Consider the following 16551-nt stretch of genomic DNA (forward strand, 5'->3'; position numbering starts at 1 on the left):
CCGTTACCTCCAGCACTAAACCTGTTACCCACGTAGCCCCCCCGTTACCTCCAACACTAAAACCTGTTATCCATGTAGCCCCCCCGTTACCTCCAACACTAAACCCTGTTACTCACGTAGCCCCCCCGTTACCTCCAACACTAAAACCTGTTACCCACGTAGCCCCCCCCCCGTTACCTCCAACACTAAAACCTGTTACCCACGTAGCCCCCCCCCGTTACCTCCAACACTAAAACCTGTTATCCACGTAGCCCCCCCCCCCCGTTACCTCCAACACTAAACCTGTTACTCACGTAGCCCCCCCTGTTACCTCCAACACTAAAACCTGTTATCCACGTAGCCCCCCCCCCCGTTACCTCCAACACTAAACCTGTTACTCACGTAGCCCCCCCCCGTTACCTCCAACACTAAAACCTGTTATCCACGTAGCCCCCCCCCCGTTACCTCCAACACTAAAACCTGTTATCCACGTAGCCCCCCCCCCCCGTTACCTCCAACACTAAACCTGTTACTCACGTAGCCCCCCCCCCGTTACCTCCAACACTAAAACCTGTTATCCACGTAGCCCCCCCCCCCGTTACCTCCAACACTAAAACCTGTTATCCACGTAGCCCCCCCCCCCGTTACCTCCAACACTAAAACCTGTTATCCATGTAGCCCCCCCGTTACCTCCAACACTAAACCTGTTACTCACGTAGCCCCCCCGTTACCTCCAACACTAAACCCTCTTACCCACGTAGCCCCCCCCCCCCCCGTTACCTCCAGCACTAATTCTAGTTACTCATTGGCACGTTTTGCTGGTGCTGTGCACTTTTGAGACGTTAGCAGTCAGAATGAACGCTGTCTTATTAGCAAAACCTGATTATCTTTTTGAAAAATATCCAAAGTAAATCCTTTCAGTTCAATTTAAGTAAAAGTATAATTGAACTCGGGGGGGGGGGGGGGGGGATTAGTGAATGGGCCTACTGGGCCCAGGGGGCCCCTAAACCAGAGCCTGTATGTGAAGTCATTAACGTAATTAATTAGTTACTTAATCCATCCATTGTCCAAACCGCTTATCCTGCTCTCAGGATCACGGGGATGCTGGAGCCTGTCCCAGCAGTCACTGGGCGGCAGGCGGGGAGACACCCTGCAAGCCATCACAGCCCCCCCCCCACACACACACATATTCACACCTAGGGACAATTTAGTAATGTATTAATTAAAGTTATTAACTTTGCATTTCTGGTTGCACAGTCAAAGGGCTTAGTCATTTAAGTCAGAGACAGAGCCCCAGAAGTCCTACTGAAAAACTGCAGATGCACGTATGTCTAAATCTGCTGTTGGTATCAACTGTGTGTGTGTGTGTGTGTGCTGTAAATCCCGTTGAGGTACAGGTGAATTTAATTACTGTGCTGTTGGCTGCAAATCAGCGTACCTGCCCTGCCAGAGGGGCTTTTATGTGTCTCTGCCCATTGTCTCATAATTCGCCTGTGATTCAGCAGTCAAAAAGCTATAAACAACCTTTTAAAAACTACCCTGTTTATTTTTTTCATTAATAAAGAAATTAACTTTCTGTTGATGCGTATGGGAATTGGATGGCACTCACGGATATAGAAAAAACAACTAAATATTAATCATCATTAAAAATGGACTAAGAATTAAAAACAGAAGTACAAAGCCGTTACGTTTGTCTCCACGAAGGCAACACACTCATCATCATCATCATCATCATCACAGTAACAATTCACATTGCTTTCTCTATCCGTCTTCCATAGAGCTTACTCTCAAGCCAGAAATATCACTTGATCCCTTTCTGACATAAATACTTGATACCAAACAATATCTGACGGGAGGTTTGAATTTAGCTTTTCCTCACATTTCTGGGCCTACTTCTGCCATGTGGAGTGCTAATAATGACAAACCTGACTGTCTTAACCGCTGTTTGTGATTATCACAGTGATATTTGGGATGCTACAGAACCACGGCTGTTCCCAAAATGGATGACGGGACAAATAGTTTTGGTTTTTTAACTGCCACAATAACCATTCAAAGTCAGTTTGGGCAAATGGAAAGCTGCAAATCCAATCAGCATTCTCCCTCCAGCCATCTTTTGGCAGGACAACGGTTTTCCTGTCCATTATAGCAAGTCTTCTGGAGTGGAGAAGGTTCTCAATCTCCATCTGAGAGGGCCTTTAGATCTTCCTCATCTTCATCGGTGGCGTAAAGCTCATCCTCAAAGAAGGATCCTCCAAAATCATATTCCTGTGCATGGACAGACACCTCATTTGGCATCAGGTGAGGTGAGCCCTCCACAAAACCAGCAAACCTGTGGATCACAGCAGCAGCAATGTTAGTTCCACCTCACTGCTGCTCCAAATGCTTAGCGGCTACATCTAGCGGTGTCTGGTATATGCACAGTTCAGTATCGAAGAGGAAATAAATCATAAACCTACCGCAGCTGAAAGATGATAAATGTATGGATTCAACAGATTGTTGCGCCCTCTGGTGGGCCACATTTAGTCTTTGTTATATTGATACAAGTATAGAGTTGTATAGATTTCCTGTATGGGATTGTGACAGATATCAGAATTACCGTCCCTAACCCTGACCCCAGTACCTTTCTGCCAAATGCACAGTCGCATCTTTTGAAAATCACAAGAAACAAGCAAGAGTCCTGTCTTGCTCTGGGTCTTATTTTTCTACGTTTACATGAACTTGTAGCAGTTAAAGCTTGTGGCTGTGTCATTTTCAGACATTTTCTGGTTTTGAATTCCATCAAAAACAACTTGTGGTGATGCATTGTTCTCTAAAGGCAGCTAATCTGACGTCGTCCATCCATCCATTATCCAAACCGCTTATCCTGCTCTCAGGGCCACGGGGATGCTGGAGCCTATCCCAGCAGTCATTGGGCGGCAGGCGGGGAGACACCCTGGACAGGCCGCCAACCCATCACAGGGCCATCTGACATTGTAAAAAATTAATAAAATCTCAAATATTATCTGATTAGTTGTTTGTTGCCGAAAGGTTGCCTGCTTCCATTTTGCTAAAATTGGTTGCGCCTCTCATCAAACAAGTGTGTCCCTGCAAGTTTATGTGAAGCGTAGGCAGTCTTAACAGGACACCAACGTGTGAGCAACCCGAAAAGGGGACAGAATGCACATGTAGACGTAAATCTGTGTACGAACCGACAGCAGTGATGAGATAAATGCAGAGCTGAATCAGTGGTACAGTCAGATGGCACACACAGTGACAAACTTTGGTCATTCCAAATCAAAGACCACCTTTTTGGATACTGAAGTCTGGAGACCGCCTTCCAGGGGCTACACTCTGGGCTGGAACAGTACTTCCGCAGGTCCTCCAGGGCACGCCGGGTCTCTTCCTCCCCCTGCTTCTGAAACTCCTCTTCGGTAAGCAGTCGACGCGGCTCTGGTTTCCAGCCTAGAGATGGTCGAACTCGCCTGCAAAAAAAAAAAAGCTGACAGTTCAATTACGACATCACTGTAAAAGCTATGTAACGAAATGAAATTCAGACTTTAAAATATTTTTTTCGATTAGAATAAAGACTTTGTGTTTGACTTTGTGAAACTTAAACTCATTTACAGCTATAGACGATACACTTAAAAGAAACAATCGGGAGGATTGGGGTTAATACACCTACCGCCATGCCATGAGTGCTAAGGAAGCTGGGTACTCTATGTTCTTGGAGCAGAAAGCTGCCAGGATGATGGCAAACGCCACCTGCTGAATCTGAATTCCTAAATAAATCAGCAGCAGGCCAAACAGCTGCAGTGTCCATGAGAGGATGTTGATGCTTTTCTTATTCACCAGGGGACCGTGATGGTAACACACGGCAAAACTGATGAATCCCACCACCGCTGTGTAACCTACCACACAGAGAGAAATGGTTTTATGTGTGGTATAGTAAAAACTGACAGAACTAGTATAATGCAGAAGAACAACCGACAGGCTGGTCAAAATGTTTTCTCTTTTTGTGGTAAAGACAAGGTAATGGTGATCTTTACGAGCTGTTAGATGCAGATTGTTTCTCTTCAGTGATGTTGTACCTATCATACGCCGAGTGATCTGAGCAACAGATATTTTAACCTTTTTGGATCCGAGCCTGCCCTCTGAAATGATTTAGGCACAACTGGACCCTGCAGTTTCCCAACTGTGCTGACCTGATTTATAAACATGTTGCCTTTGTGTTCAAGAAATTGTTGATAACACAATCCATGTCTTGAGTCCAGTTGTGTAAAATGGAGTAGATACATAAATGAGCAAAAAAACAAAAACAAAAAAACTTTCTACTTAAAAAATGCAAGGAGCACTGGGCTGATTTCTTAGTATCATAGTCTTGGCTTGGTTTACTTTATTAGAAATGAAGGAAATAACCACCCGCAAGTGTGTGTTATGTCCATGAAGAATATTTACCAAACGCTATGTGCAAGTGTTCTTTCAGGATCACGTTCAAGTTTCTGAAGACGAGCTGGATTGCGTAAACAGAGAACGACCAGCCACCAACTATCAGCACGTAGAAAGGACTTTTCTGTAAAAGGTGAAACAAAACATAAGATTAAAGCTAACGCCAAGGTACCGCCACCCCTGAAACTGGATTAGTAATCCTCTATGGAAACTATTTGCTGGTATTGTTAAGGTAGACAACTGGTCTTACCTTTGGCAAAAAGCGAGCCACGATGAAAATAACAATGATGAGGGAGGCGATCATGCCTGTGCTCATTCCAGCAGAGTAGTAGAAGATCTGGCTCCTGTGTGCAAGAGACAAACAACAAGAGCATCACTCCATTAAAATACACCCATCCATCCATTATCCAAACCGCTCATCCTGCTCTCAGGGTCGCAGGGATGCTGGAGCCTATCCAAGCAAGTCAATGGGTGGCAGGCGGGGAGACACCCTGGACAGGATGCCAGTCCATCACAGGGCCCACACACACACACATACACACACACACACACATACACGTTCACACCTAGGGACAATTTAGTACGGCCGATTCACCTGACCTACATGTCTTTGGACTGTGGGAGGAAACCGGAGCACCTGGAGGAAACCCACACAGACCCGGGGAGAACATGCAAATTCCACACAGAGGACGACCCGGGATGACCCACCAAGGTTGGACTACCCCGGGGCTCAAACCCAGGACCTTGTTGCTGAGGTGACCGGGCTAACCACTACGCCACCATGCTGTACAACTGCGCCACCATTAAAATACGTTCGTGGTTATTTTTGAAGATAACGTTAAATTACCTGCTGAGTGTGTCTGCAAAGACAAACAAAAACACTCCAGCGAGGAAAACCACAAAGAGGTTGATATCAAACCCTGAGGGAGAAAAAAAAAAAAATTAGCCATGCTGTTAATAAAATGTCAATCGTTGTAAGAAAAGAGTTCTTCTTTACATACTTCGGATGGGTTTTACGGTATATTTCGTTGTCTCATCGGCAGGGTCGATCTTGAAGCACGTCTTCTTGTGGAACAGGCTGATGCTGACGGTGGTTTCATTAGAGCGCTCATGTATGAAGTACTGTAGCAGGCTCAGAAAACTGAAGCCTTCCAATTCCTGCAGCCTGTCCTCGTCTTCAGCAACGACCACCTTCAGCGGTTTTGTACTCCACACTCTGACCTGTCCAAAATCATCGACCATTTACAGGTTTAAAACACACGTCAACATGGGGCTGGGCGATACGGACAAAATCGAACACCATATTTTTTTTTCTTTTTGGATTTCCCCCCTTTTCTCCCCAATTGTACCCAGCCAATTGCCCCACTCTTCCGAGCCGTCCCGATCTCCACCCCCTCTGCCGATCCGGGGAGGGCTGCAGACTACCACATGCCTCCTCCGATACATGTGGAGTCACCAGCCGCTTCTTTTCACCTGACAGTGAGGAGTTTCACCAGGGGGACGTAGCGCGTGGGAGGACCACGCTATTCCCCCCAGTTCCCCCCCCCGAACAGGTGCCCCAACCGACCAGAGCAGGCGCTAGTGCAGCGACCAGGACACATACCCACATCCGGCTTCCCACCCGTAGACACGGCCAATTGTGTCTGTAGTGATGCCCGACTAAGCCGGAGGCAACACGGGGATTCAAACCGGCAATCCCCATGTTGGTAGGCAACGGAATAGACCGCTATGCTACCCGGACGCCCCGGGCATCACAACATTTTTGACTGGATACTTCGATATCGATATTTTGACGATATTGTACAGATGACTATCGGTGCTCTCACAAAATATTTACACAATGGCATTTTTGATAAACACTCGTTGGTAATGTGGAAATAATACAACAGCTAGAACAGTCTGATAAGTTCAGAAAGTGCATCTCTTTACTGTGATGCAACTTTAAATCCAGGAAAAGACAACATCTATGTCATATCACGATATTACGATATCCAAAGTCCCAGACGACATCCTGTCTTATATCACGACATCGATATGATATCGATATACTGCTCAGGCCTACGCCAACATGCAGATTACCTTCACCAAACATGAAAACAGTGCAGTATGACTGAGCAAAGCAATTCAAATAAAGCAACATGGGGTAAAGATCAGGAAAACAAATAAAACTGCTCATGTCATTACCCAGAAAGATCTACGTCACCTGAATTTTTGTCCAAGTTTGCCTCCAACTAGGCGTCACAGAGTTGGCGTAGCAGAAATGGCGAGAGCCTATCCAGAAAGATTCTTGGCCATCCTGAAGATTGATTACATGAAGCTTGGAACCTACAATGAGAAGACATCCAGCACCAGAAACGTGAAATTTCATGACTGCAATAGAATTGCAGGATAGAATTTGGGTGAAATAAACACAGCACATTAGCTTTTTATTTTCTATCCATCCATTATTCAAACCGCTTATCCTGCTCTCAGGGTCACTGGAGCCTATCCCAGCAGTCACTGGGCGGCAGGCGGGGAGACACCCTGGACAGGCCGCCAGTCCATCACAGGGCCACCAGAGGGAAATGGATCACAGAAATCCACCTGAACTTTTTCCCACAGTGATGATGGCTACTCAGACATGCAGAGAGGTTCTTGTTCCGGTTTTCACCACCATTAAAATAATAATTATAATATTATACTTGTTTTCAGCATTTACATAGACTAGTTTATCACGTGTTGTCCCATTCATTGATACCTAACCAAACATAAAAGCATAAACAATGTACCACACTGATTTGTCTGTATGTGTCCATCACTCAAGCTGTCGTTGTCAAGGCTGTTGCTGGCCTGAGTCATACACGAGCGGTAGCAGAGATGGCAGTGACTGGCGGTATGCCATACCACTCCCCTGGAGTGGTATGCCGCTCGCGTTCCACCGGCCCATACCACTTCCTAACGGCAGGTGGCGCTTGAAAGTGGTAGGCCACTGTCAGGCTGTCCCCCCCCCCCCACCGAGGCATATGCAAATTTAATGGCAGTGGGCTAGTTTTACGACAGGTGCTGCCGTAAATGTATATTTTTTTCTGTCTTAATAAACGTGTAAGTTTCGCTCATCCGTTCTGTTGCTGGGCCATGTGCGACCCTTTTGAACTGACAGCAAAGTAATTACATATATCCTTGTCGATATACCTAAAGCTAATATTAGAGCTAGCCTTAGCTAACATGGCTATTGTTAGCCTAGCCATAGTAGCCAGTCTGACTAATCCATGACAAAAATTTAGAGCCAACAAACCAAATACTTGTTATTTTTGGCATGTTTCATTTATTAATAGAACCCAATCACACATTACATCATGTAAAACTCCACGTCGCACAACATTAACCAGGCATACGTATGCCATATTATTCATCATGCACAATAAATACTTTGAACGAGTAAGCGGTTGCTATCACCGTGGCCGTTTTTAAGCAGTTTTCTACCGGCACAGAGATGGGCACAAATACATCAAAAAGTATCTTGTTACAAATTACAAATACTTGCTCATCCAATGTATCAAAATAAAATACAAAATACAGGTATGACAAAATGTACTTCATTAAAATACAAGTTATATGTAATTTAAAAATACAGAAATACCTTCTATATAAACTGATATCACATTTTTGACATTTAGTAGCCTCAATATGGATCTGACCTTTAACCCCCCTACATGACAAGATGAGCTCTGCTAATTTCCCACATCATAGATTTGCAGTGGCCAATCAGGACATGTTGGAGGTTGGAGGCTGCAAATTCAGGGGTGCATGCTGGGTGTTTTCTGTCAGTCAAAGCGACCGTCGACTGACTGAGTGAACAGCAAACCAAAATGCAACTGGGGGAACTGAACAGTTAGGCGCCAGTGATGCACTAGTTCTTTCAGAAGACAATAAGACTCAGCATTTAACAGATGTCTTTTCAAGAGCAATAAATATAAGTGCAGTGGGATGTCCGGGTAGCGTAGCGGGCTGGTCCATTGCCTCCCAACACGGGGATCCCGCGTCGAATCCCCATGTTGCCTCTGGCTTGATCGGGCATCCCTACAGACACAATTTGTCGTGTCTGCGGGTGGGAATCCAGATGTGGGAATGTGTCCTGGTCGCTGCACTAGCGCCTCCTCTGGACGGTCGGGGCGCCTGTTCGGGGGGGAGGGGGAACTGGGGGGAATAGCATGATCCTCCCACAAGCTACATCCCCCTGGCGAAACTCCTCACGGTCAGGTGAAAAGAAGCGGCTGGCGACTCCACATGCATCGGAGGAGGCATGTGGTAGTCTGCAGCCCTCTCCCCGGATCGGCAGAGGAGGTGGAGCAGCGACCTGGACGGCTCGGAAGAGTGGGGTAATTGGCCAGATACAATTGGGGAGAAAAAAAGGGGGGGAACCCCCCCCAAAAAAAATTATATATGTATTGTAAGTGCAGTGGTGTAAGTGCATTTCTGAGATCTCCAATTTCACAAGCAACCAACTGAAAATTGAACGAGTGCTTAAGACACATAATTACAGCAGAGTATGATATAGTACAACATAGTAGAAGAGAAAGAGAAGCACCACCCTCCTTCCTCTCAATGCCAACAACAACCTAAAAAAAAGAGTATACTCCTTTGTGTACCCCCTAACACCGCAGTCCTTCTATTTCCGTTTTAGTTGTTTTTCAGCACAACTAATTTCTCCATCAGTTCAGCTGTTAATCGCCTTTTGTAAGGGTGGTGAATCATGCCTGCAAAGGAGAAGAGATGTTCAACTGGTGCCGATGATGGCAAAGTGGTATTGAATCTCACAAAGAGTAGCTTGATCACTGGATACGAATCCAGCGAGGAAAGGTCCTTTCTGGGATCCTCCAGAAAGTGAAGGGTCTCCAACTCTGCTTTGCTGTGACTGGGTAACATGTCTCTGCCCGACTGGCTCTCAGTTCCTGTTGTTGGGATAGGAAACAGTAGAGGCAAACAGGGATACAAGGTTATTATGAATTTACATTAAATTCAAGGATTTCTAATATCACAAAAAAATTTTTAAAACATGACATGAAACTAGCTACTCATTTACTTTTTTAATTGATGAATATTCAGTTTAACCTTAGGACACTGAACTGAGAGTAGTTTACCCGTACCCTGGTCAGAGAAGATGAAGAAATCGCCTTCATTGTCTTCAGCGGTGTTTGATGAGGCAGTCTCACTCTCTGACACAAGGCCGAGCTCTTCAGCTGAGTGTGGAAACAGGTGATGTACCCTCTTCTTCTCTGCAGCTAGTTTGGGAGGCAACCACCTCATCTTGAAAAATGGGTGGGTTGCTCTAACCAGGATGGCTTCATTGACATCAGTCCAGCTGTAAGAAGCTACTGAACCTTTTCTCAAAGTCAGCTATAGCAGCTTGCAAAATATGCGAGCAGTACTGCAGGTTTGAAGCTTGCAGGTCATGTAGTTTAGCCTGAACAGTAAAGAAGGCAGGCGTGAGCTCACCATAGTAGCGTGAGGTCTGTCCTTGAAAGTGGGCCTTGAGGACTCTGCAGTATCCCTGAAGGAAATTAAGCTCTACATCTCTGAATGGTGGGAGTTGCAAGGCAGACATGATCTCAGGAAGCTTCTCCTGAAGAAATGTCAGCTGACTCAAACAGCCATAAAGAGAATTCCACCAACAAATGCAGGGTGTCTTCAGTTGCTGGTTGGTCCGCATATTTTGGTCAGCCAGAAGAATCAGAATCATGTTTATTGGCCATGTAGGTTTGCACACACATGGAATCTGACTCCGGTTTCGAGGCTCAGAATAACAACACAACAATCTTCAGATATATATATATACACAAGGATTGACTATATAAAAGTGAAATAAGAGGTGATAAAGTACAGTGGTGCAGAGAATATATCACATATGCTGAAATAGATGTTAGCAGGTTACTTACATACATGCCTGAGGTAGATGGACATGACAGAGCATACTAGTGTACATACAATGTACAGTATATACAAAATACATCCATCCCTATCCAAACCGCTTATTCTACACGGGGTTGTGGGGATGCTGGAGCCTATCCAAGCAGTCATTGGGCGGCAGGCAGGGAGACACCCTGGACAGGCCGCCAGGCTATCACAGGGCCAACACACATTCACACCTAGGGACAATCTAGTACGGCCGATTCGCCTGATCTACATGTCTTTGGACTGTGGGAGAAAGCCCACGCAGACACGGAGAGAACATGCAAACTCCACACAGAGGAAGACCCAGGATGACCCCCCAAGGTTGGATTACCCGTGGCTCGGACCCGGGACCTTCTTGCTGTGAAGCGACTGCGCTAACCACTGCGCCTCCAAAACTACAATCCACACTTGTGATATACACTCAAGTGAAAACTATTTGTGGAGGAGGCGCAAGAAAGGAAGAGAGCCAAGTATGCAGATCTGGTAGCTGAGAGTCAGAGGAATGGGTGGAAGGCCCACTGTGAGCTGGTTGAAGTGGGTTGCAGGAGCTTTGAAGGCCAGTCTCTACACCAGGTTCTGAGACGCTTGGGGCTGCAAAGAAGAACAGCCATTAGGAACATCTTGGAAGCTCCTGAAAAGGCTTCCCGTTGGCTCTGGGTGAAGAGGGGTGACGCGTGGCGTAATGCACCACCTGGACACAAGTCGGGGTTTGATCACCCCCGGCTGAGTCGCTCGGGCGAGGGTGTCTGATGATAAGACCCGAAACACCTGATGACCCTGGGTTAATTACTGACAATGTGTCCAGGTTGCACCACATGGTGTACCAAAGAACTTTGTTGTAAATGAGGAAATCTGCTCCCTTCAACCATCACAAAATTTTTTTTAGAAATGCACACAAAGTTAGATATCAATATTCAAAATAGGCTAGTAACTGTCAAATTGAAACAGAAATAACCCATACTGCAGACTTTTCTTTGTAGGCTGTAGTGCCCATCTGTCTTTCCATCAAAGTCAACACATAATAAATATATACAAATTGGTTGGATTTATTTGACAATGTGAAGCGTTCATTTGAATGACAGCGCACGGAAATAAACTCCAAACTCAAAGTGAAAAGTAAGCAGCCTCCATGCAGACCAAAGTGCTTTTTTTTTTTTAAATACCCTGCCAAGGCAGGTATGTTAAAAATTATCAGCTACTCAGGAAAGCTTTCCCGAGTAACTTTATTGACAGCTGATTACTACTTATGGCATGAAACAGGCTTGTACTGTTTCATAAAGAATTTACTTGACTCACTGGATTTTATATAAATAAATAAATAAATAAATAAATAAATATATATATATATATATATATATATATACAAATGTAATTACTTTACTGTCATTTCAAAGGCATCGCCCATATCCCAACAACAGAGCGGATGAGAGAAACTTACTCATTTCTTTATTTACGGCGTTATGGTACACTAACACTGTCAATTAAGACAGAAAAACTATACATTTACAGCAATACTTGTAAGACTAATCCATTGCCATTAAATTTGCATATGCATCAGGGGGCAGTACTGATGTGACAGTCTGACAGTGGCCTACTACTTTCAAGCGGCACCTGCCATTAGGAAACGGTATGTGCCAGTGGAACAGGAGCAGCAATCCACTGTAGGGATCAGCATATGCCGCTGAACCATTAGTGGCATACCATCAGTCACTTTTCCATCTCAGCGTCTCTCCAGGCAAGCGGCTATATCAAGACAGATGACAGAATCTGTCAGTATACTAACTGTTAGCTGTCATGCCAAAGACAAAGTCAGTGTTTTCTAAAGACCTCCAGGAAGCTTTCTCCTTGCTTCGTGAAGTACCCGGCGACCAAAATGCATGGCTAATGGCGTCCACAGTGTTGAAAGGTGCACTCGATAGATGTGCACTGTTATAATTGTTCCCATCCTGATGAAAACGTCTATGCTGCATGCATAAGCACATACATGAACATGCGGTACGCTTAAGGGTCCCGGTTTGGGGGTTTCAAAATATGGTCGCCCTAATTTACTATGAAAATGTTGATAAATGATCGTTAGTAATGTGGATATGACGACCAGGCAGGTAGAGACATTCATTGTTCATTTCATTCTGCTAAAACAGTGGAATGAATTCAGAAAATTGTCTCACTTTACTGTAATGCAGCCTTTAAGACCAGGGAATGACAACACTTAAGTTATATCACCATATTACTAGAACCACAATCCCAAACCACATCTAGTGTCATATCAACATGTCGACACGATACTATAGTACTCAAGGTCTTTATGTATGCTCAATAATCCAGCTAAGAAAATCAAAGAAAGTTGAATCAGTTCATCTGGATACAACATTTATTGAGAGTAACACTTCATCACTCATATAAGTGACCTCTTCAGTCTCAACTGACTGCAGGTATCCCCACCCTTATAAACAACACAACTGCTTAATTACCAAAACCAACGATCAGTTTCATATGCAAATATGGGCGTGACCATTAACTAGCGTTACAATAGCATTGTGTACTATTCCCAGAGGATTTGGGAATGTTTGCAATCCCAGCATTGTAAGATGGCAACAGATGTACTGTTAGGAGTACATCTATTGTCCTATTCAGGGACACCACCTAGCCATTGGTTCAGATTTGTGGACGACACCTGGGTTAAATTAAATCTCAGGACGTACCACACTTCACCGACCACATTAACTCTGTGGACGCCACATCAAGTTCAGCAGGGAGGATGTGAAAAATGACGGTTAGCCTTCTTACACTGTGAAATTGTAATTGGTGATGGGGGACATTTGATTGTTGATGTTTACCGTAAACCAACACATACTGATCAGTACTTAAGGTTTGACTCTCATCATCCACTGGAGCACAAACTAGGAGTCATCAGGATGCTGAACCACCGGGCTGACAACGTCCCCACTGACACAGCGGCTGGGGAAGGGGAGAAATCCCACATTAAACAGGCCCTGGTTAAGTCTTCAACAGCTGATCATAGAGAGGAGGACAACAGCTGCCTAAGCGTAAACCAGTGATTATTCCGTATGTGGTGGGAGTGATGGAAAAGTTGAGATGCGTATTTTCCAAACATTGCGTCTCGGTTGCTTTCAAACCCCAAAACACGCTGCGCCAGAAATTGGTCCACCCCAAGGATTGGGTCCCTAGGCACAAACAGAGCAATATAGTGTATGCTGTTAAGTGCCATGAGGATTGCCGTGACTTGTACATCGGGGAAACCTAACAGACGCTGGTACAACACAGAAGAGCTAACACATCAGGCCAGGACTCCACAGCCTACACCATCTACAGGCCAGTGGCCACTCTTTCAAGGATGAGGATGTGCACATCAGTGATAGGAGGCCATCTATGTGAAGAGGGAACGACCATCCCTGAACCGGGGAGGGAGGGGCTAAGAGTACATCGGTCGCCATCTTACAATGCTGTTATTGCAAACATTCCCAAATCATCTGAATAGTACACATGGCCATTGTAACTCTAGTTAATGGTCACGCCCATATTTGCATATCGTCCCCTTCTTAGGATAATGGCCTAAGTCCGATTTTCAAGTTTTTCAAAAAACAGAATAAACAAACAAATATAGAATATATGATATTTCTTAATCATTTCACACAAAAAGGTGTGAAACAGAATAAACTGAAACAAATACATTCTATATTTGTTTCAGTTTATTCTGTTTTTTGAAAAACTTGAAAATATGACTTAGGCCATTATTTTAAGAAGGTGACGATATGAAACGTATCGTTGGTTTTGATTGTTATGCCGCTGTATTGTTTATAAGGGTGGGGATACCTGCAGTCAGTTTAGACTGAAGAGGTCACTTAGATGAGTGATGAAACCTATCTGTCAATAAACGTTGTATCCAGATTAACTGATTCAACTTTCTTTGATACAGCCAGTACTCGATATATTGCGCAGGTCAAAGGCTGTGTTCCAGACAACTCGGAAATTGGGATTTCCGACCTCCTACTAGAAAATGGAAAATGGAACGCCACTCAAAGTCGGAGTTCCTACTTGTAAACTCAGGGCAAATCCTACCCTGACTTCATGGAGACGCAGTTGTCTGACGTCACACTCAATCATCAACTAAGGCAACGTAAAGTATATGTGCCTGTACCTAATTACAATAATACATACTATCATATAGTAAAATATGTCATATAATCCAAATATGTCGACAATGTTATTAAGTAGCTCGTTATGGTAAACAATCTCTGAAAGTTATTTCTGCACAAGTCATTCCTATTCATTTATATATGCAAGGAGGCTGCACTGTTGACAATTCAATTGTTGATTACACTTGCCAATAAAAACACCAGTTTATCACAGTCAGCGTTTTTTTTATGTTTGGCATCATGCACCTGGAATGCTTGGAGGTCAGAAATTGGAAATTGTAATTGACCTTTTGCAAAGTCCCGCCCCCCCCCTTAGTTACTGTTGCTATGCCCATCAATCTTTTCAAGTAGCCGGAAAACCCCAAAACATGAAGGAAGAAATCCGCGCATTCCCAGAGAAAATAAGTGACGTATTTTGGAGTAATTCATCCCTAATATCATCCCATGAAAGGCAGGAGGGGTTACAGTATGCAGGAAGGATACGTTCAGAATATTAAAAGTAAAACCGAGTTGCGTGGACTCTGGACTGCCAGGTGCGACTTGAGGGTAAAGCTTACCGGTCGCAATCAAAGAATGAGAAACCCCATCAGCTAATTCTGAAACACACAGTGGACCAATTGTGCTCTTGCACTGTAAGATAAGTTAAATATTTCAGCTATTACTGGAATATTTTTAATAATCCATTGTCAACATCACCGTATTATAGTGTTTTGATTTTGGCCAAGGTTCCCCATGGTGTTCTTTTATCCAGGCTTTTTCGGGGGTTCTGTATGGGCTCCCGGGGGTCCCAGGGTAGCCAGGGACATGCCCCGGGGCCGGGGAACCGCCCCATGATTCTTTTTTTTTAACCTTCGGACCAGAACCGGTATTTTCAACAAAATAAGGCAAACAAGGTGCCTCCGCGGGCGGGGTGAGTTTTCCGAATGGCCAGTCCCCACCTGGAGCTCGCAGAGGGGGAGAAACGTTTAAAATAGACCGGATATGGAGGTCAGACCGGATATGGAGGTCAGACTGGCCAGCCCACCCTCCCCGCGGGGCTTTATGCTCCGATATGAAAGGTGGAACCTGGCTAACCTGTGACTAGCATAAGTTATGTTAGTGGGCTAGCTATCATTAGATTAGGTATCTCTGGCCACAGATTAAGCTGGTTACGTTCATCAGGTACATTAATAATGTTATTTTGTTAGTAATATGCTGATATGCTGATAATGGTAATAACCATTGTGTGGGTAAAAGTAACAGTAATAACACGTTAGCTATATTAGCTATCAATATTAGCTAGTAGCAAGCTTAGCTTGGAGCAGACAGGTGTTTTTGTTGGTTTTGGGTGGATTAAGCTGGCCATGGGGGTCTGCTATACTGCCAAATCCATTGCCGGCATGGCGCTTCTTGCGTTCTGGGTTTCGGTAAGGGAAAGGCAATGACACCCCCCTCCAAACTTTGCGGATATCTAGCATCCGATTTGCAGACCCCATAGCCGCGCCGTTTCAGCATTTTGCTATCAGTTTGAAAGCTTGACGGATCTCCCTCGCATAGAAACCGTTGCTAAGGTAGGATTGGCCAAGCACCGTTCCGGGGCGGTGCTTGGCGAAAGGGCAATCGGGGAAATTCCGACCTCGGACTTTGAATGGGACGCAGCTTTCCACCGATAAGAGAGAAACGTGTGTTCACGCCAGCGTGAACAAAGAAATCTGATCATGTTCAAGCCAACTCATTTCTCGCCGACTTCAAACGATTTTTCCATCCAGCTCGAACACCCAGATTAAAACTCTTAATTCCCAACTCGCGCTAATGAACGTTAACGTTGGCATAGCTTGAACTGAACAAGACACACCGGCTAACGTTAGTTAGCGTAGTCAACAAAATCGTTCCTAACTTGCCGGGTTTAGGTACTATTTTCCCAGGTAAATGAGTGTATTTGCCATCATGATGTACTGTTAGGTCTTACCCATGTCACCGCAGAAGGTTTCGGGGATAAAAAACGACAGAATGAGTAAAACCATCAGTTTTGCGCTTTCAACGAGGGAGCCGTCCAATCTTTTCATGTGTCCCGCCATGA

At 44.8% G+C, this 16551-nt stretch overlaps 1 protein-coding gene across 1 annotated transcript; it reads right to left on the reverse strand.

The window, feature by feature from the left end:
• Window positions 1–1521: 1521 nt before the first annotated feature.
• Window positions 1522–16551, reverse strand: nemp1 (nuclear envelope integral membrane protein 1). The gene is made up of 9 exons (XM_056274747.1): window positions 16441–16551; window positions 6608–6729; window positions 5406–5625; window positions 5252–5324; window positions 4655–4748; window positions 4414–4528; window positions 3641–3866; window positions 3264–3440; window positions 1522–2308 (listed from the first exon to the last, which is right to left on the reverse strand). Exons 1-9 carry the CDS (start codon window positions 16547–16549, stop codon window positions 2152–2154), a joined length of 1293 nt encoding a protein of 430 aa, XP_056130722.1. The 5' UTR covers window positions 16550–16551; the 3' UTR covers window positions 1522–2151.

This window comes from Lampris incognitus, chromosome 2 (genome assembly GCF_029633865.1).
Source record: "Lampris incognitus isolate fLamInc1 chromosome 2, fLamInc1.hap2, whole genome shotgun sequence".
Taxonomy (NCBI): Eukaryota; Metazoa; Chordata; class Actinopteri; order Lampriformes; family Lampridae; genus Lampris; species Lampris incognitus.

What these genes read in the sequence shown, in the direction of transcription:
- nemp1 (XM_056274747.1), bottom strand. Translation starts at nt 16,549, where the DNA reads ATGGCGGGACACATGAAAAGATTGGACGGCTCCCTCGTTGAAAGCGCA. An exon ending in AACCTTCTGCGGTGACATGG is followed by an intron (nt 6,730 to 16,440) that starts GTAAGACCTAAC and finishes TTCTCATTGTAG; the next exon opens with GTTCCAAGCTTCATGTAATC. An exon ending in TTTGCAGACACACTCAGCAG is followed by an intron (nt 4,749 to 5,251) that starts GTAATTTAACGT and finishes TCTTGCACACAG; the next exon opens with GAGCCAGATCTTCTACTACT.